The sequence below is a fragment of the Idiotropiscis lumnitzeri genome, chromosome 15 (genome assembly GCF_059441095.1).
Source record: "Idiotropiscis lumnitzeri isolate Australia: NSW breed Sydney's pygmy pipehorse chromosome 15, RoL_Ilum_1.0, whole genome shotgun sequence".
NCBI classification, from domain to species: domain Eukaryota; kingdom Metazoa; phylum Chordata; class Actinopteri; order Syngnathiformes; family Syngnathidae; genus Idiotropiscis; species Idiotropiscis lumnitzeri.
In genome coordinates, this window is record NC_142405.1 from 8,445,745 (window position 1) to 8,467,987 (window position 22,243).

General features: G+C 39.6%; 1 protein-coding gene across 1 annotated transcript; it reads right to left on the minus strand.

The window, feature by feature from the left end:
- Positions 1–1,855: 1,855 nt before the first annotated feature.
- Positions 1,856–21,998, minus strand: fbxl16 (F-box and leucine-rich repeat protein 16). Its single transcript, XM_088317462.1, has 7 exons — positions 21,588–21,998; positions 11,850–12,564; positions 10,115–10,357; positions 9,223–9,488; positions 7,450–7,534; positions 7,275–7,338; positions 1,856–6,161 (listed from the first exon to the last, which is right to left on the minus strand). Exons 2-7 carry the CDS (start codon positions 12,555–12,557, stop codon positions 6,013–6,015), a joined length of 1,515 nt encoding a protein of 504 aa, XP_088173588.1. The 5' UTR covers positions 12,558–12,564; positions 21,588–21,998; the 3' UTR covers positions 1,856–6,012.
- Between the last annotated feature and the right edge of the window lie 245 nt (positions 21,999–22,243).

Sequence of the window (22,243 nt, forward strand, 5' to 3'; positions counted from 1 at the left end):
AATTTAAAATGACCCACTCTTTGAAGATGCCTGACAAACGCGTAATCTTTTATTATTTGAATATGTCATGTTTTAAGATTCTTACGCATACATGTGTAAAAATAGGTTAACTGCTTGATAAAAAATGTAAAATACTGCACAGTGTCCACTTGCTGTATTGGGGTTCATTATTCACACGCTAGAATATTTTTAAGTGTTTTTTTTTAAATGTTTTTACACAAGCAAGTCCGAATTTAGAGATGTACTTCAGTGTCCCACAGTCGTGTGAAATGAAGCAAAACATGTTCAATGTAATTATGCCATTACTTTTTATGAAGTAAAATAGTATGAAGTACTACTTATCTTTCAAAATTGTTTTTTTTTCTGCAACGGATCAATGACATTTCCATTCACCAGTGCTGAAAGATGATTGTTTTAAGAGCGCATACAAGAAGAGCGACACTGTCACCTAGTGCCCTGTAATTTTTATTAACTGAACAAGAATTCAACTCAAGGAACAAAGTATGTAGAAGGGGGGTAAAAGGTGTGTACATTTTCTATACTAGCCATATGGTGGTGCAAAGTGGGGTACGATGAGCAGAACAGTTGGCACGGCCGCTTTGCACAATGTCGCCGATGTGATAATTGTGGCATCTGTTTATCTATTTTCATTTTTTTTGGGGGGGTGGTGATGATTCTGGAAACCTTTGCTAAGATCTGTCAGTTTGTGTGTGTAGGTGTGCCTGGCCCCCACCGTACACTGTGAGCTCCAGACTGAAATATTCATTCTTGTTAGCTGGCCTTGCAGACAAGGAGGTTCTTAATTGCAGCATCAGTAGGCTCCACCTCCTCCTCCGCTTCTTATTCTTCTTCTCCTTCTCCTTCTTCTTTTTCCGTTTGGCTCGTCAAACCTTGTCAGGTGCAGTCAGTCAGTGAGCACTGCTGTCGTCTTCATGCACCTGCCTTCTTACCACTGAAATGATCTTCTCGTTTACTTCCTACATGTTTGCCATCCACTTGGATGTTGAAGTCCACGTTGTTCGGTCTGCACGTGAGAGACTTTATCCCCCCCCCCCCATTATTTCCCGTGCCAAGTAAGCCCCACGCCCGGCCAAGCACGACCATCTTGTGGGATTTTTTTGCCTTTTAATTATAGTACGAGAGGATTAATTATGGCAGTGGAAACAAGGGGGGGCATGCATTATTGATGCTATGAGTGCAGGGTTGGTGGTGGTGGTGGGGGGGGGGGGGTGAAGTGTGCTAATTAAATCTCTGCCCCATTGCCATGTCCGCCATGTCTCCCACCTGCTACAACCCAGAGACCCCACCCTGGGCATTTTGCAAAATACCCACGTGTTCCATATGCATTTAAAAAAAAATACAAACAAATCATATTTTGCTCTTCTTTCGGTCTAATTTCATATTAATCAGTTTATATGCAACCACTGCAGCATGAGTAAAATAAATAAATAAAACTACACTAATTGAGTACCAAAAGTCCAAAGAAGATTCGGTCAGGTCAGAATCAGGTTTAAAAAAAAAAGTTCAGTAAATGAAAATCCAAGAGTAGAAGCAGGTGTAGGTTGCCCTCTAGTGGAATTTCCCTGCAAATGACGACAAGCTACTGACGCTTTACATAACCATAATCATAAAAGGACCAGTGACTAAATTATAAAATAAATAAATAAATAACTAATACATACATGGTAATTTCTTGAAAATAAAAAAACAAAACAACACACCTTACTATACATGATCGCTGCTCGGGCCGTAATAATAATAATAATAATAATTTCTACAAAAAATAATAGGGACCTCGAAGCGGCCGCTGCTCGGGCCCTAAATACAACATGGAAAGTACACACACACTGCGCCGTTGTTTTCATTATCAGTAAACGGTCTATGTTTATTTGACTTTTGAAAGTTGTGCTGTACAAGGGTTGTAACAAAATGGTGACAGATGTATACAAAGACTGTAGACAGCAGTAAAAGTGATAGGTACAATTTTCTCTTTGAAAATGTTCCTTCGCTAAAGTACCGTGGACTTAGATTTGAAATGCCTGACTGTACATGTCCCTTTATGATATGTAAACTTGCACTCAAACCTATGGAAGCTCATTACAGACAATGTTTTGTTCAGTTATCAAATTCAGAAATAATTCAAGTCAGAATTTTCCCTTTTCCAAGAATGCATACTGATGGACTGCTGCTACGAACTACTTATAATATTCTTTTGTGAAAACAAAGGCTATATTATATATACAATACATGTTTAACCATTGAATTAATTTCTGTGAGGACATTACTTACAATATTATTTTTAGATACCCCCCCCAGCTGTCACTTGTTTAAAATTCCAAGACAGACAAAAATGACCTCTATCCATCTGATGACTCGAGCTTTTTGTTTGTATGCATTGAATATGATGGGCACATTAACTTTAAATCAAAATCAAAACACCAAATAGATAAACAGTTAATAAAATCCTTTAATAAATGTTCTGTTATACTAACGATGGCATGATAAACAGACACCACAACCAAATTCTGGTCAAGTTTAAAAACATTTTTTGTCATTAATAAGCTTCCATAGATTTCATTTTGCATGACCAAATCAAAAATCTTGCCCTTAATCATTTTAGTAGCAGTAGAGTGTAAACATTTGTTAGCCACAACAAAGGTAAATCTCAGACACAATATTTTTCTGCCACATTCAAGACAATGACAGTGAACATATCATGTCAGCACTAGGTCAAATATTTATTTTAGGGGTTGAAATGTTGGGTGAGAAAAGAAATTGAAAAACAGCAATCATTGCAAATTTGAAGCAATGTCTCCCAATAAATAAAACATATAGGTGAGACCTAAATTAATTTAAATAAATAGATAAATAAATATGTACAATGAACCGATGGACAGCCTTGTTGAAATACAGAAGCAGAGCAACTAAAAACATGCACCGTCCGCCCCTGTACAATCCGCACACGAGGCAAAGCAGCAACACGTGGTGCTGCAGATTTATTTGGCACAACCTAACGCTGGCTGTCACTGAGCCAGTCCCTTTAGTTGGCAGTAAGCACATCTGACGACACATTGGAGGCAAAAAAAAAAAAGTAGCAGTATGGCTCACTGTCAGGCATCTTAATCTCCCTTTAATATCAAACCGGTGCTATAAAAATAAACATTCAATTTGAAATGATGTTTTTGTTTTGTATGGACAAAAAAAAAAATTCAGAGTTACGCAAATTACAAGATGCCTTTTTTTGTTTGTTCTGCATTGCAAACTTGTTCCTTATTAGCTTCGATATTTCTTCGTAACCATAAGGTTCATTTACAACATTTACATTGGATTTAAAATCCTCCACTATTATATTATTCGTATTTTAACACTTGCTAACTCTTTCTTTCACACCCATACAGTTGTGCCTCGAGATATTATTGACCCAATTACTACGCGGTTCCGTCTTTTTGCTGATTATTTTGCTTCAAATTGCAGGAAAAATTTGAACTCACAGTACAACAAGCAGCAGTTTGACAGATGCAAATTTGTGGCAGTGTTCTAACGCTTTAAGCAATGGATATTTAAACACAATTGGTGCAGCAATACATGTACATAGACAATAGAACGATACTCACCGGCATATGTTCTTTATCCTCTGTTTTTTAATAAAAATAAAATATTGTAAATTTCTTTATTTTTGGGGGCAGGCCGGAACCAGATTATGCCATTTTCGTTCATTTCCGTTGCGGAACGAATTCAACTCATATCTCAAGGCACCACTGTATCCTGCTAATATGATCATTTCATTTAAGTCTAATATTCATATACCCTGATTTCATTTTCCGTCTTTGAAAAAGTGAATTTTATTTGGTTGAATGGGTATCCTTGCGCTGAAAATGACAAAGTGGCAGAGACATTAAGATGTTGTGTTTGGAATATTTCTGACATTATTAATAGATAATAGAAACACCATTTGAATTGTGACACTTTCTTTTTCATGTTGTACTTTTGTTAACATTTTAACTAAAAGTACCACCCCCAAAGCACATCGCTACTGTTTTGCAATACAAGCAGCCCCTCTAAAAGTCCAAGAAACTCAAGTATGTAAATACTTTTAATATCAGGCAAGCTGATTTTTTCGGGAGACAATTTGATGCCATTTTCTGTGGTCTCTTCTTGTAGGAACTGAAAACAGTCCATTTTTTAGTCATTACAGTAACTACATAACTTTCATTTTGCACGTATACTTCCACAACAAGCTGGAAAGAATGACCGTCACGCCTTTACTTGAAACCTGCTCATCTGTCAATCACATTTTTGAATAAATAGGATAAAATCAAATAAATGTGACTCGAGATTTTTAAAATTCTGATCTTAATTGTGTTTTCACTCTTTGGTTAGTGGTTAATCTCAATTCAGACATGTATGACTTGTGACTCCAAGATATAACGTAAAAGGTTTCCGCAAATTTGTCGCAAACTCTGGCATGAGATCATTTATTGGCATTTTTACAAAATTTCAAACTTTTATTTATTTATTTATATTTTTTAATCTTGAGCTTAAATGGATATGGTATGGCAACTACTGAGAGTGTACAGGCTTCTGTCGACCGTAATCCGATGCATTGATATGCTTTAAAAGCATGTTGTCTTAAAATTTGCCGGGTAATTTGTGAGTGAAGCAGCTAACGGGAAAAAAAAAAAACTGCAAAAAACCTCCCAAAAAACTCCTAAGCGGAGTCAATAAATACTGTCTTGATATCACCTGACTTTTCATAAAGTAATCCACACTCCATGTTCATCTCTAGAAACACACACTTGAAAATAGAAACACTAAACCATGGGTGTGTTTCCACCACAATTTAAAGTGATGTTCCAAAAAAAAAAAAATCAACATCCCTTTCACTCTAAAAATACTTCAAATTGACACTTTGTCGTCTGACTTCAACATTTCAAGGCAGGCTACAGCCTTGCAAGCGTGAAACCTCTCAAGGCAAAAAAAAAAAAAAAAAAAAAGCACTTGACTGTCAGTAAAATTTCTCCCGCAAAAAAAGTCAAACTCTATCTTCACACTCTTCACACTGCTTGTCTGACTAACCTTTAAAGACACAAAAGCGATAGCGTACAACAGCTAGAATTCCACCGTCTTGCAAAAAAGAAAAAGAGAAATGAGGAAATGAGGGGGAAAAAAATAATCAGTCAAGCGTGCAAGTCCAACAAAAAAGGACAAACAATGTAAACAGTTATCTAAATGTCCCGTCATGTTTTTGTGACTTCTGATAAGATGCGAAAATGGGAAGAAAAAAAAAAAGAGGTGGAGGTATCCCCACCCACCTCCCCTGCCCAAAAAAGATCGTAACCTATGAGTTCATGACACACATCACACACACAAAGAGGGAGAAAAAGCGAAATAGAAGTTCCATCCGAGAAGTTGTCGGATTTCATCACCGGCTGGTTTGTGTCGGAACAAGAGAACACTGAAGCTTTGGGGAAAAACAGGCGAGTATATTACATAGAGCGATGAAAAAGAACCGTTAGTACTTATGGGCTTGTTTCACCGACCACATTCACTATGTGTGTGAGTGCGGTTAAAGTGTAGAAGCACATACAAGTTGGAGTTCCACCAGAACAGGAACACAAAAGTCAGTACTTGTGTTTTTTTTTCTAATACCACTTTGTCGCAGCTGCAATCTGCGGTGGGAAATCATCCAAGTTTATTGTCTGAAACCTCCTGCGCCCTTCCCAAAAAAAGAAATTGGCGGCCAGACAAGACGTCATACCGAGCCTTTCGCTGCACTATCTCGTCCGCTGAACACCATCCGGTCATGTAGCGCCCTGTTGTCTTCTCTCCTCTCAGTCCTCCTGCCGGTCAGCCTACTCAATGGGGTGTGGAGGAAGACAGGCAATGGGGGTGAGGGGCCAGGAGATGAGGAATGGTCTTCTATATCCTGGCTGGCATTTGATGAGAGTGAGGAAGAGTAAAAGGAGGATGGGCCAAGTATTGCGGTTGGTTGCCAAAGGTGGGATGGCGGTCTTATTCGATGACCATGCAGCGCGGCAGGTGTTGCGAGTAGTATTTGAAGAGCTCGGCAGTGGCTCCCGGGCAGTTGGTCAGCTCCAGCTCCTCCAGATCTTGCAGCTGAATGAGGCCCGATAGGCCGGTGGTGGTAATCAGGGGGCAACCTGAAGGAGGGGACGCTCATCTGTTTATACATGTTTGCGAGTGCAACGCGTACTCGTGCGTATACAGTGTTCAACATTCCCCAGTCCTGGCAAAAAAAGGAATTAAAGGAGGCAAAAGTAATGGGTCGCCTCATCTTTTTGGGGGCATCGGTTATTGCGAATTATTTTTTATACAGTATGTTTGGTATGGTTACGGATTTAACCCCGTTCTCACACCAAAACGTTCGCAAACCAGGGTCATTTCAAACTCTCAATACAAATTTCAGATTAAATTTGGGATTTCTGACTGTGTTCTATGGTCTTTTCGCAAAAGCTAAATTTATTAAAAAAAAAAGATGAATTCTACTGTCTTTTTCTTTATGTTTTTATTTATGAATTTATAAATATTTTTATGTTTCACGACAGTAAATTCGACAATTTCTGTTGCCCTCCATGAAATCAGACTGATCAGCTTGATATTGAATCGAAATAAAACAATTTTGGAAAAAAAAAATGATCAAAAGTTTTGTCCATTTTATGACATGTTACGGACCAAACCAGTAATTAAATCATGAATATTTTTTGCGCTTTTTCTACGGTGTCAATTTAAAATAATAATATTCAGCAAGATTCTTTTTATTTCTCCAGAATAACCACTAGATGGCGTTGTGGGATAAATGTCCGCATAAACATTCTGCAACTATTTGACAGTATTCTTTTCATCGGAGGTTCTCTGTTGGTCTCACCTTACCTTGGTTTCAATCCAAGCATATCACCCAATCACATAAAGTGAAGATCTTATTTTGGCTGTATAACATAACAATGGTTGAGTTAGAGTTTTTTTTTAATATTCAATACTTATATAGGCGCTGTTGGCCCAAGCCTGGGCCTAAGCAGAATTTAATTTGGGCCACCACCGCACTGCACTTCTTCCTGATACAAGTATTGCACAAACTGCATCATAGTGTGCCATTCATATATTCAAAACGTCAAATGGGCTGTAGACTGATGATCCCCCACTTGTGTATTTTATTCAACATCCAAACCAAACTCATAATAATCTTCCCGGATGTCTCAGTCCATATTCTAAGATGCCAAACCAGAACAACACAGCATAAAGCAATCAAACAGTACCTGCTAGAGAGAGTAGACGAAGGCTCCTCATTCCAAACAAATGCTGCAGTCCAAAATCCTGCACCTGACCATGACACACGCCCAAAAAAAAAAAAAATTGCATGTGTCGATAACAACAACAATTTTGTTAAATCCACAGACTTAAATGCTTTTTTAAAACAAGTAGTTTTGTTACCTGACAACACCAGCGCAGATAGAGGCTCCGCAATGATGACATCGTGGACAAATAACCCAAGCCGGTGTCTGTGATGCGTACACACCTAAAAGTAAACACAATAAAAAAAAAAGGCTGACAACGTCCACTTTGGTTTATTAGATTACGCGCAAGAATGTGAATTATGTGTAATTCGCTCATGGTGACGTACATTTTATGCATATATTTGAAGCCCATTATCACATCAATTATTATTCTACATTATGATGAATATTATATTCTTAACACTGATGTGTCACATTCGAAATTAAAAAAACAACAATGAGTTTGCAGTTTATTTTTTTCCCATGGTGTTGTTATGATGTTGTAATTAAAATCTATTTGCACAATATAATGAAGTTAATAAGGTCCATTATCTTACAAACCGATCAGTTGCGTTCGATTATAAAATTCAGCTTTTTAACAGATCTTGAATTTGACCTCATTAGATTTGTGTTAGCAGCTGGTCATGTAGTGGTTAGCACGTGTGCCTCACAGCTAAAAGACTCCAAGTTTGAATCTCAGCTAAATCCCTCCCTCGAATCTCCATCCCAATCCTCTGAATCAAAATTGTTAACCCAATTTTGGGTCTAAGTAACCCAATCTGCTCAAAATCTACCCATCGAGTGAGTTAGGAAAACAACCCAGCATTTTGGTGTGTGTGAAGACTCCAAATGTGAGTGTGAATAGTTGTTTGTCTACATGTGCCCCCTGCAATTGGCTGGTGAGCAGTCCAGCGTGTAGCAGGCCTCTCGCCCAAAGTCAGCTTGGACCGGCTTCAGCTCAACCGTGACCCTAATGAGGACAAAGCGGTATAGAAATGCGATGGCTGGTTGGATGATTACAATCTGACAGTTTTGCTTTCCCTTATTTCACACCGAGCTCCAAAAAGCATTTGTGAGATAACGTCACTGTTAGGACCGCGATGTACTCTGAATGTTCTATTCGATTCCAGCTACCTCTGTGAGGAAAACATATGAACGTACATTTGATGAGTCCGGTGTTTTTAAGCGGCACTCAGCAGAATACCGACGCCACCATTACAAAGCTGTGCTCTCACTGGGATATTTTGCCCCTCGACCACTTCCCGGCTACAGCGTTGTGTGTTATGATGACAAGAATCTGTTGGGACTATTGTGGTGTTGTCCTCTTTGTGTGTGTGTGTCTGCTATATACTGGAAGTATGAGTTAGTCACTCAATTATAAAAAGGCATTGGGCCGGACATAATGCATTATAGCTTCTACATACATTAGTCACCCATGTCAACAAAATAAAATGAAGACTAGGAGTGCTGATACTATTTCAGTTCAACCGGATATTTGCAACTAAGTTGCTGTATAAGGAGAATCATTTTATGGTACAAGTTGTATCTTGCCTGTTCATGTGGGCCGATTGCTGCCGTGACAATTGTGAGAAATGGGTGTAGAAAGTGTGGTATAAAAGTTGGAATTGTGCAATTAGGAATTTGACCAAAAATTTAAAAAAGAAATCTGACCCATACAGAATTTAAATGCATTATTAAGGTCCAAAATTCAGCTTTATTTCTCATTAAAACTGAAATTTTTACTCTTGTTTTTGATGATGAACAAATTAGGCATTTATGTGGGAATTTTCAAGGGAAGTATAAAACTCTAACCCATAGGTGTCAAACTCAAGGCCCGGGGCCACATCTGAGCCTTCACATCATTTTATGTGGCCTGCAAGAGCAAATTCTGTGAAACCTGAAGTAGAAATGCAATTTTACATAGACTGACCTGTCAAGGACTAGTTCCTCCAATTTATGCAGGTCACAGGCAATGTATTCCAGGGCCATGTCAGTGATTCTGGGGCACCATGACAAGTCCAAGCTGCGGAGCTTCCGCAAGTTCTCCGCCACCAGCTCCACACCGTCGTCAGTGATTTTGGAGCAGCCGGAGAGGCTGAGTGCCGTCAGGTTGGGAAGGCTGTGTACCATATTTACCACGCCGTGATTGGTGATCTCCCAGCACGAGTGAAGCCGCAGAGTGTGGGTGGTGTAGCCCTGGATTGGGGTAAAAGGGGGGTGCGAGTTATTTCATGTGATAGGAATTGATGTTTAGTTCTGCCATTTCGATTTTTTTCCCCATACACAATTGGAGAGCACCACACAAATGTTTTTAATTTAAAAAAGTAAAGAAAAACAAAAACTCTCCTGTTCAGCTGCTTCGTCATGCAGTTTGATTGATCTGTGGGCCTTGTCCCTGTCATGGAACAGACTTGCTTTTGTAACAGAAACACGGATAATGGATTTCAACTCATATGTATGCTTGTTTTGAAATCAATCGACAACTTAAAAGCCAATCAGCATCACAGAACAAATTTGAGCACCTTAGATTAGTGATGGGAAAATGAAGCTTCAAATCAGCTTCATGAACCAGTTGTAGTTGTTTTGGTCTCCAGTAGATGGCACTCTCAAAGCACACTGACTTGCCATTTTTCAAACCCTTCATTGAAACCAATAGTGCCATCTACAGGACTCAAAAATACAACAACTGGTTCATGAAGCAAATTTGAAGCTTCATTTTCCCATCACTGCCTTAAATCAAACTGCAAAATGAGGCCAAAAGTGATTTGAGCAGTGGGATCTTTCCTGTTGCACGGGTGCTTGTCATATGTTTTCAACTCTACCTGTTTGGCAGTGAAGTAGGCCATGGCTGTGTCAGTCACATGATAGGCCTGCAGGCTCAGCTCCGATAGGTTGGGCAGGAGCTGCGAGATGGCAGCGATGGCATCATCCGCCACATTGATGCAGTCGCTGACGCTGAGTGACGTTAAGCGGGCGTTTAGGCTGGACCACAGGCCGGCTTCCGTGAAGTCGTTGCACCCTGACAATTCCAGATGCATCAAACCCTGCATCTGCTCCAACATCACCTGCAATACAAAAGTCGCGTTTGGCCATGTTCACTCATAGACCTCATAAGATTAACTCATTGACATTGTCATTGAATAGTTATGCAGTATGTATTTATGTGTGCATGTGTGTGTTATAGGGAATATGAAACAGCTTTTTGTGTCATACACTTGCTAATATGCTGCCAATAGCGTCAATATTTTAAATTTGCTGCACATGTTTTTGGTTAAGTTTACTGTGATGTCCGTTTAAGGTCCAATCATTTGGTAATGCACATTTCAACACTCAAAACCGTAAAGTCTATGTACTATAAAATGTAGATCATGCAGTCAACGGTTCCAGCTTTCACCATGGCAACCATCCACTCATCCCAGAATAGCACCCTTGCCTAACAGGTATGGAAAGCCATCTCACTAGCTTCTGTTCATGGCGATGGAATGTGACAAGACAATACAAAGCAAAGCATACAATCTTAACCAGTAATTTGAAAAACAATCACATGACAAATTGGCTGCAATCCTTAACATTTAGCATATCATCGTGTGTGAATGCCCAAAAATGCTAGAGTGATTCATTTGCCAATTATTCAGGCTAGTATGCTTGCTAATATGATTGATGGACTTCATGTGCAGGTGTTTTGCAGCCATGTGGCATTAGCATCCGTACAAAACTTTGTGGGTGGGGGTGTGGCATCAATTATTCACCGATTTTCGGTATTTGCGACAGGCTAGGTCCCTTCCCACTACAAATTGTGAGTTTCCACTGTACTGACAGTTATCAAGTAATTCATCATAAACATTGCTTGTGCATTTAAAAAGGGTTTAATAATCGCAAAAAATAAATAAATAAATAATTGGAAGAGTTTCCCCAGTCAGAATTTACCTGTCCCAGCTGACTTTTTGGGTGCGAGCCAGTGCAGACTCTGGATTGGTCGCAAGCCAATTGCAGATTACACAATCAACCACTCACATGCACATTCACACCTGTGGACAATTTAAAGTTTCATAAGCCGAGCTTTGAATTTTGGACCGCCACAGCACTTTGATGTCCTATGAAAATCTAAAATCAGTTGAGAAAAAAACAAAACAAAACAACAATAAAAATAATGATTTGCCAACAATATGATTATATTCTGTGTTTAGAACCTATCCACTGCATTATTTGCTGAAAGAATGCACCTATTTGTTCAGGATAAACAAATAAAAGTATCTTTTGACATTTTGGTGTCAAGGAAGTCTCGTTGAAATGAATCGAGGTGCTTCATTGAAACTAAATAGTAATTTTCCACCATTTTGTGGTCTCATGGAGTCGATGTTGAAGTGTGGTGAGGAGTTCCATTTAGACAGAAACGATGCGTCTTGGGACATTTATAGGTAAATATAAAAATTTTCGTTGTGGGACGTTAATTAATTGTGGATTTTCCGGTTCCTATCCCTTGCAAATATCAAAGAAACAAGGTACATCGTCTTTTAAAATCAGATTAAAGCATAAATAAATCTCATAGTGACTCACCTCTAATCCGGCATCCGTAATAGTGGACCTCTTGAGGCTGACTGAACGTACACCCTTCTTGGAGAGCGGGTAGTTATCAATAAACTCACAAATGTCCAGGTCTGACACACCCACTAAGCAAAAAGACTGAAAGCCACGCAGGGCGAAGGCCTGAAGACTGACAAACTCCTTGTCTCCATTGGGCAACAGGGTATAAAGCTCCTTGGCGTGCAATATGGGCGTCACACCCTCCCAGAACTTGGGCTGGTACAGCACCTTACGCCACGTCTTGCATACCTGTGCCAGCACACACTTTTCAGCCGTGGTGAAGTACCAGAGGAGTCGGTTTAGCAGCTTCTCATCCAGGACAAGCTGGCGCTCCAGCAGAATGGGTTTGGGTAGAGTGAGCGGGGGTAGTTGACGTAAGGACGGCTTCAGACCAACAAGCTGCTTTCCGGGTTCCAGGTCACGAGCTAGGATGGAAGCTGCTGAATGCGGCATGACCGTGTTGTCCAGGTGGTGGTGATGGTGGTAGGGAAGTGAGGATGGTGGAGGAGGCAGAATGGAGGGAACTGAGGAGGACTGGCACAGGCGGTTCTTGGCAGCAGGGGTGCCCTTGGTGATGCTGGCACTGCCCAAACCGTTGGGCTGGCTGGGGGGCAGCTTCACAATGCCGTTGCGAGTCACGCAAGGAGACTTCAGCTCACTGGGGGTGGACATGTTCAACATTGGGAACCTGCGGGAAAAAAATTATTAAAATAAGACAAAATGCACTTCGAGGCTGAGTAAAACTAAATTTGATTGGGGCTTAGTAGTTGTGATGCACCGGGAATTTTTAGCCAAAATACCAAACTACTCGACAATATTTATGTAATCCTGCTGCCAACCGGCAAAACCAAACATTTGGTGGGCCTATTTTTATAGTTTTACTCAAGATTACTTTCTATATACTTATTGAACCAAGAACATTTTGAAAAAGCACTCAGCATTCATGTTGGCCCAGCTGTAAAATGAATACAAAATAAAAACAGTAAAATAACAACAAAAAAAACCCTTCTGTTCAAAAGTAGCACTTAATTAATTTACAATCCATTTAATATAATTTTTTTTAAAATCTGATCTGCAGCAAGCAGAATAAAAAAATAAATTTCTAGTTTGATACTGAAGGAATTTGAATTGGTATTTCACTGATGATCATTATTCAATTAAAAATGAAATTAGATGATAGGATAAATATTTACATGCTAATGCTTAAAATATTTATTTTTTTCTTGGAAAAAAAAACTGGACAGCATACCTAATCCAAAATGCTGACGCTTCCTTCATTAAAAACCATCTCATCAACATTTCTTTATTCCCAAATAAATTACAAACACACTAACGAAACCTTTTTGACATTATGCTCATCGACGACATGATCGGATGGATACACCAGCAGACAGACCGTTCAAAATTTGCCATTAATCTTTTTCATTTGAAGTTGTTGGTTCTTTCATCACAGTCAGACGATTAGGTTGCCGGTAACCTGACATGTCTTTCGCCTTCTTCACGGTGACACTCGTCAAACATAAATAAGAGACACAATGAACTTTATTCAATCAGTAATCTTTGCATTTATATCATCATCATATTTTCTTTGCTTTTAATTGTTCAAACTATCCTGGCACTCAATTCTTCTACGTTTCTGGACAGGAGGCGAACACCTGAGAGTGTAAATGATCCACGGTCCATGGCCTCATCTTGCCTGTTGTCTCTGAACTCACTGTGTCAGCAGCAGGAGGAGGCTCACAAGCTCCAACTGATCAGTTATGTAACACTCTGACTTTAGGGCTACACACACACACACACACACAACATCACTCAGCCCTATTCGTGCCCAAACAACCCACTGTGCATGAACACATGCTACATCCATGTACACTTTACATGTATCTGCTCATGCTATCCATTTATTAGCATGAGCCCTTTTTAAACTTTGCAGAATTCTCTGCCGGTCTCTTTAGCAGATGGAGCCTTGCACTGCCTCAGCTGCAGCATCACCAGGTTCCTCCATTACATAATACAACAATTCTTTCAGCTAGACCGGCTACAGCCAGCACGGCGAAGCGTTTCAAAAAAGGCAGACATACTTCAGAGCAATGAACTACTATCACAAATTTCACGTTGCCAAATCATATAGGGGAAAGATTCTACTCTAGTGTACACTCTTGTAGCACTTTATTAGGTACACAATATAATGAGATCAAAAATGTGCACAAGCCATATGAGAAAAATAAATGAAATGTTATTAAAAAAAAAAAAAGTTCATGTGACTTAGTGGGATAAAAAAACACGACTAAAGGGATATTGTGACATTTTTCTTAAATTGCAAATCAAAATACACATATATTATATTGGAAGCGTTCATAATGAAAAATTTAACAATCAATGGCAAGCAGTCTTTTAATCATAGTAATTGATCTACAATTACAACTTGCAGGAAATTGTAATAATTCATTCAGAACAATCAGATAGCGCCAGAACTCGTCACAGGTCAGTCAATTAAAAAAAATTTAAGAGCCACGACCACCCCAAAATTCTGGAAGATCCTAAACAATTTTTACTATCACCTTTATTACCAAGCTGTGACTTTGCAGTTTTTCCAAACGAGCTAAAATTCCGTGTATACCAAAATATCATACAATCACTTAATAGTCTCTGAGGAAAAGGTTTGGGCATCCTTGTTCTAGAAACCGCCGACACATTCACACGCTATGTAGCACTTTTGAACGATGCAACAGGTTTGCCTCCCCCGATGAGCCACTCTCGACATACTGTAACTGCAGAGAAGCACTATCGTCGTGTTTATCCCATCGACTCCGGAGTTACCTAAAGAACTCTTCATTTCCAGCTTAGTGGCACTGCCGCTGATGTGTGCTCGGTTGGCTGCAAAGGGGACTCAGTCAGTTAAGAGGATAAGTCAGCCAAGGCTGTGAAGTGGAGCTGTATGAATAACTCATTTTCCATCTTGCTTCCATGATTCATGGAGCCAAATTCAGCACCTCTACGATCAACATTTCAGTCCGTGTTATTCAACGAGCGCCAGGATCTTAATAATCATGAGCGTGTGTGAATTTTCTAATTTTCCCATCTTAATCCAGAGCCAGAGATTCCTAAAACAGTGACTTGGGTCATATTATGTAACCTGGGAATAGAAGACCATTGCATTAGTTAGTCCTCATTGTTTTTAATTCTGCTCTTAGCACCAACGATTTATAATCTCCAATAGTCAGTCAGTCTTTTTAAGATTCTTGGCACATTGAAAACACACATGAATGAATTTCCGACTGTGAAACCCAGCCATTCTGGCATGCGATATATCTTTGTATTCCTGCTGTGCTAATGAGCTCGTTGGGCCATTCATGCGTGTAAAGTGATAATGTAAAACGTGTAAAGATCTGTGATGCACAGTAAGGAACCGAGCCGAGGAATATGTGCTAAACCCGTGTCGTTATACAAAGTCAATACAGTCACTTTCAGCAGCTCTCACAGCAGCCTCGCTTCTTGTGTAATCACATTAAAAATACAGTAAACAGTCAAGGAGCCTTGATGCGATGCATTCGCAAAAGTGTGAAACGCAGTAAAGAAAGGTAAAACAGTTTCACAATCAATTTGAAAAATATTTTGTGAACCCTATTCATTATACCATCTTAAGTAAGATGGAATAATATTATATATATATATATATATATATATATATAATTTTAAGTATTTTAAGTGTATGCTCTCATTTTATTTGATGTATTTTTTATTTCAGTATAAATTTCATAGCACTAGATCACAAGAGCATCCTGTCTATATACATCTTGTCCACTTTAGGGACTCTGGTGACACGATGACACTGATCATGTTAAAGCGACACTTGGTTGAGCTTTATGTTGGCACTTATATAATAAGTTTGCATATAAAAATGATGTTAGGACTAAAATTCACCCCCGTCCTATGTCGTGATTTAAGGGCTTTTTTTGTGATTATATTTATGACAAATTGGCCCCTTTTGGAGCTCGGCTATCTACGTCACAGCAGGGAGGAAAGTGTTGTAATTTTGCTTGCTTTGTCAGTTCTGTTGTCGAAAACGGTGACCGTCTGGTCAAGAAATTAGTTCACGTAGCATCCAGGATTTCCGCAGTGGGAGCAGCATGAGGGAAAGATCTTTTTTCCTAGTTCCGTGCGGACACAGAGCAACAGTTGATCATTCAAACGCAATGAATACGAAACAATAGTGTGAGTAAAGCGTGGCCTTATTTGTGAAAGTGTACTAATATATATAAATCCGTAGTACTCTCAAAACAAGAGCAGTTCAACTTCAAAAGAGCAACGAGACTACAAATACACAGGGAGGAATGAAACGACTAAATTAGGAAAGTCCCAAAAGAAGATTCCACGTGACAAACAACCGCTCGAATAAGACATGACGTTGACTTGATTTGACTTGAAATCAAATCAACCAAAACACAGATCATGACAATTAGAGATGCTAACAAACTCTGACAATACTTTCACGATATTATTTGAGGGAGGCGTAACCATGGTAACTAATGCTGCTTTATGACAGAAACTACAGTGAAAGCCTTCGTCCTCAATTTGAAGGGAAGGGAACAACCTTGAGCAATGTTGCAAAATGTTTTACCAACGTGTTAAAACTTTGAACGCAACGCTTATAACTGTACATCCATTCTCTACATCGCTTATCCCGTTCAGGGTATGAGCTGCAGCCTAGCCTAACTAAGACTACAAATAGTAGATTACATCCTGGACTGGTTGGGAGTCAATCACTGCGGACATTTTTCTCAATTTTTCAGTATTGCATTAGCACTGCCACGATGTGGCAACTGAATCCACGCCACCAACACAGATTTCAGGCAGATATACCACAAGACCATCAGTAATTCCATTTCTACAAGCGTTCAACAAAGGTTTTAGACCAATATTTTTTTTCAATAAATATTTTGAATATTCATACTTTTTTTATACCCAAATCTAAATCGGTTACTAAGCTTTTCTTGAAAGTATGAAACCAATTCAGCAGAATATTCAACCACTAAAGCAAACTGTTCCATTGGAGAATGCAAGTATATAAGAATCATTTGACTCTTAAACTTGACTCTTAAAGTAATAATGCGTTTTGGTAATTGCCATTTTTGTTGTTGATTTAGACCGTGGTGGTCCAGCAAACAACCCATTCAGTAGTTGCGAACAAACGAAACAGACACATATTTAAACTGAGGCAATGAGGATAGTTTACGTTACAACCTCAAATATTTCAAAGTGTTAAATCCACATACTTTCTGACCTGGATTCTACACCTGTAAATACCTTAATATTATCTTCTTGTTTGTGTATTTAACACATTTACTGCCATTGACGGCTAAAGACGTCAAAGATCCACTTTTTTTTTTTTTTACTCGGCTGGTAATGAATGACCTAATCATCTCATTTAAATGTTTTCCATTGCGGCATAGTGCAAAGTCTGAATCAGAGATTCTGAAACTGGTAGGCTCCCTTTTGGGAAAGGCCTCGAAACAAGCTGTCATTGCCAACCCAGAGCCACAGTTGCATTATGGGAGAGGAGAGGCGCAGAATGCATGGATCTCAAAAATTGTGTATTATGGTACAGGCAGCGCATACTGCAAGAGGCTTACAAGGTCTCATTAATCTGTCTAATGCTGTAATGAATCATTCATGACAAACAAAGCCAGTGATTTGCCACTGAATTTATCAATGGAATCAAAGCGATGTCATGATAGCTTGAAATTACATTTGTAGGGATAATGGATCATGGTAGATAAATGATCGGCATCCTTCCTTCCATTTTTCTTAGTGCTTGTCTTGATTGGGATTCTGGGTGAGTTGGTGTCAGTCCGTGCCGACTTTGGGGTAGAGGCGGGCTTAACCCTTGACCTGTGTCCAGTCAGTTTCAGTGCATATACAGACAAATAACCATTCACACTAAAATTTACAGCAATGGGCAATTTTATCTCATGCACTCAGCCATAATGTAATCAAGCTGTAGTGATTGGGTCTATAATTCCATTTCAGTATGTATAAACTAAATTGTATTTTTTATTATGGTCAATTCACTCAATTTTGTTTTCAAAATTTAGCAAAAAAACAAAAAAACATGGACTCTCATAAGTGCTTGTAAGAAAATGGTCGCATGGTGGAAAATGTTTAGAAATGATTTCGCGTGGTTTCTTTTTTTTATATCACAAAAACCTGGCATTTTAACAGGGGTGTGTAGACTTTTTATGGCAACTGAACATGCATACGTATAGTCATACAGACATTCATGAATATCTACATACCTCTCTCATCACATGAGGGAAATTAAATAAGTTAAAGTTGAGTTTTACTGATACAAAGAGTTACTGAAACTTCTAAGACCCAGTGCAAACGTAGGTAAGTGATGACTGCCATCTAGTAGTGAATGGCAATATTACAACTTAAAACTAGAGTATAGAGAAATGTTTATAAAAACAATAAAAAAATGAACAGTTTTTTTTTCTATTTTCTTTTTATTTTATGAACAAATCTATGAGCCACTCAGAGTGTCGGCCCGTGCCACATGCGGCTCGTGAGCTTCCAGTTGCACGTCACTGATTTAGACTATCAGCTAACCAAACAAGCATGTTTTTCAATGTTGCGGGAAACTCAAGCAAGTCCAGTGAGGGCATTCCTGAACCCAACCAAGAACCTCTCAGCGGTGAAGCAGACATGGTCACCTCTAACTCTTCCACTGCTGCCAGACATGGACAATTTCTTCGAATCTCGAGCATATAATGAAAACCAAAACCAAAATATAAGCGATAGGACAGCTTGCGTTTATGGACAGTGTAAATGGACACATGTTGCCAAAACCAAGCCCACCTACGCACCTTAATTGACGCGTATCCTCCTTCTTTTCCCAAATTAAAATCTTTCATCTAACATCTTGACAGCCTCCTGTGCACTCCCATTCAGCTTTGCTGCTAAAAAAGATGACTTCCTTCCTGCTGCAGGAACCAATGCTGGCGCTGGACATAAAGCCCATTGATCCAACCCAAGGTGATACTGGACATGAAGCAACACGTGCTTGTTATCAGCTTGCTTATAGGCCAGAAACCATTTACAAGTGGCTTATGTTACATATACAGTATATATAAAGCAGGCGTGGGAAAACTACGGCCCGGGGGCCACATGCGGCCCGTTAAACGTTTTAATCCGGCCTGCCAAACTTGAAAAAAATTAAATGTTATTAATTTTTTATTTTCTAAATACTGTGGTTTTTCAAAGACCTATATATTGTTGTAATGCTTTTGTTCATGTATTGTTTTTCTGCGATGAGGTGAGGTTACCAAAACACTCCATCTGCCACCCTCTGTAAAATTTTAGAACCCATTGTGACCCGCCAATCATAAAGTTTGCCCACACCTGATATAAAGTATGCCACTGTGTTTTATCAATATTGGATCTCCATTTCACAGGGAGTAGCAAAAATAGTCCTGCAGGTAGGACTACACAAAGAAATTGAAATTGCGTGTAAAAACATGAATAAATGGCATGGAAAATATATAGCCGCCCATTTGGTGTAGGTGGCTACAAGGAATTTGCATTTCATTCGGTCTTCTTGCGCAAGAGCAGGACATTAATTAGGCAGTGGCTAAACACTACTTTGTTTACGTCAACAAAAGCTGATTAGACCTTCTGACTTCAGCTAGCCTTTAATGCAAAGTTACTTACTCTTGTTGACTAGTCATCCAGGGTTTAATGGGGGATTTACAAGGATTTAGACTTGATAAGTGGATCTAATGCTGATAAAGCCATTAAAATGCATCCCTCGACAGGTCGCTGCTACATGTTTATTTTTATGTTTTTTTTCCCTCACATGTAAACATACATACACTAAAAAAATGGCATGGTGAATTTAATTTTGTCAAACGGTTGTACAAAATAAAATCATCTGGTTTCAGATACATTTCTTATGTAGATATCTTCTTAAAAATATCCAGATGATTTTATTTTGTGCAACCACATTATGAGATAAAATGTAATAAATTCAACCCAAACTTTTTTTCCCGGGTTTGACTAAACATTATTTTGATAAGCAGAGCAAATAAACTGAAAAGCACCAGTCGTTCTTTCTGCACTACAGAGGATTTGTCTCACTGGTGCCTCGTCGCCCCCACAACCACATTACATCATGCTACTTGTTATTACAGTATATTGTTATAAACAAACTGTTTAAAATGTCCACTTGGACTGACAGGTAACATGATATTATTTTCTCTCATATTTTCTTGCCATGAGTACATTTTCATGCATGTATTGTATTTAAAATGTCAAAACTAAATTAAGTTAAATAAAAAAAGTGGTCTGTAATGACAATTTTAAAAGAAAGGGGACTCGAATTTTAACAGCATGACTGAAAATTGTACTGTTTAATCATACTTTTTTCTAGCCAAAAAGGGAAGATTATCAGATGTGAACTTGAACTCGTTCACCAACTGAAGATGAACAGTTTGAAAAGTTTGTGTTCATACAAGTTCAATATCAACATGGGCCATGTCACCATTATAATTTATTATTGCCAGAGTGACTCAAACAAAATAATTTACTGTATCTGCCCCATTATACAGATGCATCAACGTTTCAATGGATTATTCCTTAGTCATGCATGTGGCCAGAGGCCCTGCCTGAGAGAAAAAAGAAATCTAACTTTGGAACCTTCCACGTTGTTTGTTGTTGTTGTTGTTGTTGTTGTTGTTGTTGTTGTTGTTGTTCTTACTTTCATGATATCTCCCCAGGGGCCACAGTTATTCTCTTGCATGACTTGTTCTTATTTTTTATATGGGCTGGGACCAGAAGAACTGGAACACTGACAGAATAAAAACCCCGCTAACCGTATGTTCTTTACTACTGAGAAAAGATGATTGAAACAATTTATGAGTCATTCCAGAATTGGAGGAATTTCCGGAATAATGGTCAGTTTAATCATTTATTTAAGAAAAAAAGGTTGGATTTAACTTCAGAGCATATTTTATTATTACTATTAAAATGTCACTTATATATAAAGGAACCAAGGAAGCCATATTGACCAAAAAGCCCTAATTTTAAACTTATTAAGAGTAACGTTTAGTAATTGTTTAAACCTGTAGAATACAATGAAAAGGGCATGGCCTACGCATGAGTCCCTAAATGGTGGCTGGAGATGTAAACACTGGAAAAAATAAATAAATAAATAACCATAAATAACAACCACAAACCTGTTGTCCCCCCCCTCCGATACATGAGCGTGACAACAGCACATTTCACTGAATGAGGATGCTCACCCCAAACAGTGAATCAAGACCGAAAATCACATTGCACAAAAACGAGAACCAAAGCAGTTACGTCACTCACAGACGGTGACGTCATGGTGTTCGTTAATAATCCGCAGCTCGATGCGGCTGATCAGCATCGTCTCCCCGAGGCTGAATGCACACAAAGAGGCTGGACCACCCAGCATCGTGCACCGACCCCCCTACATCCCCGTCCTCGAGCCCCCTGCGTGCTCTCCTCCACCTCGTGGGAGCGGAGGACCGCAGTGTGGAGCGTGGATGCTGCTGCTGCTGCTGCTGCTGCTGCTGCTGCTGCTGCTGCTGCTGCCATAACCAAGCACAGCTTCACCCATCACCGTCACACGCACACACGACACTGCACATCCACGCACTATGTCCGCCACTTTGCCCTCTCCCCCCTTACCTCTCAGATGGCTATTCGCTCTCCGTTTAATCCATGATCCGCACGCTGCCTCTCGATCACGTTTCTCCAGGCAAATGGGCGAAACAAATTATGATCGGGAGGCCGCCCTGCCCGCTATTTCCTATCGTGAGGCCAACGCTGCACCCACGGAGCCCATAGACACGACGGAGGAGCAGCCGGGTCCAAAAGTGAGAAGCATTCACACGCAGGTGGAGAAGCGACGAGTAGCCTCTTCCTCTTCGCGATAAAAGGTGAGCGAAAGGGCGCCCGTGTTGTGTTTTCGATCGTCCTCCGGCACAACACAGCAGCGCTCGCGTAATTTCTCCCCCAAACACACGCACGCATGCACATGCACGCACACGCGCAGAGCGGTACGGCTCCGTGTCATTTAAAGAGATAGGATGGGGCAGCTGTGCCCAGAGCCTCTCCCTCTCCTGCTTCTTATGTAACCCGAGCAGTAGCTTCTGGTGATGGCTAAAGCGTACAGACACGCGCACATTGTCTGTGAAACACAGGTAAGATAAAGTGGGTACTATAACGAGTACCTGTGGGTGCAGACACCATCTGGGGGCAAAGGTTATGCGTCAGATGTGGGCCCCACTTAAAGGAATTGACGTTTATATCAGCTGATGTCTCGCCAACCTAAGAAGATGACT

Bases quoted from the DNA above. Each gene is read 5' to 3' on its own strand.
- fbxl16 (XM_088317462.1), bottom strand. From the start codon at position 12,557: ATGTTGAACATGTCCACCCCCAGTGAGCTGAAGTCTCCTTGCGTGACT. The intron at 9,489-10,114 runs GTAGAGTTGAAA...ACCCCAATCCAG, and splicing joins CCTACTTCACTGCCAAACAG to GGCTACACCACCCACACTCT. The intron at 7,339-7,449 runs GTAACAAAACTA...TGTCATGGTCAG, and splicing joins ATCTGCGCTGGTGTTGTCAG to GTGCAGGATTTTGGACTGCA.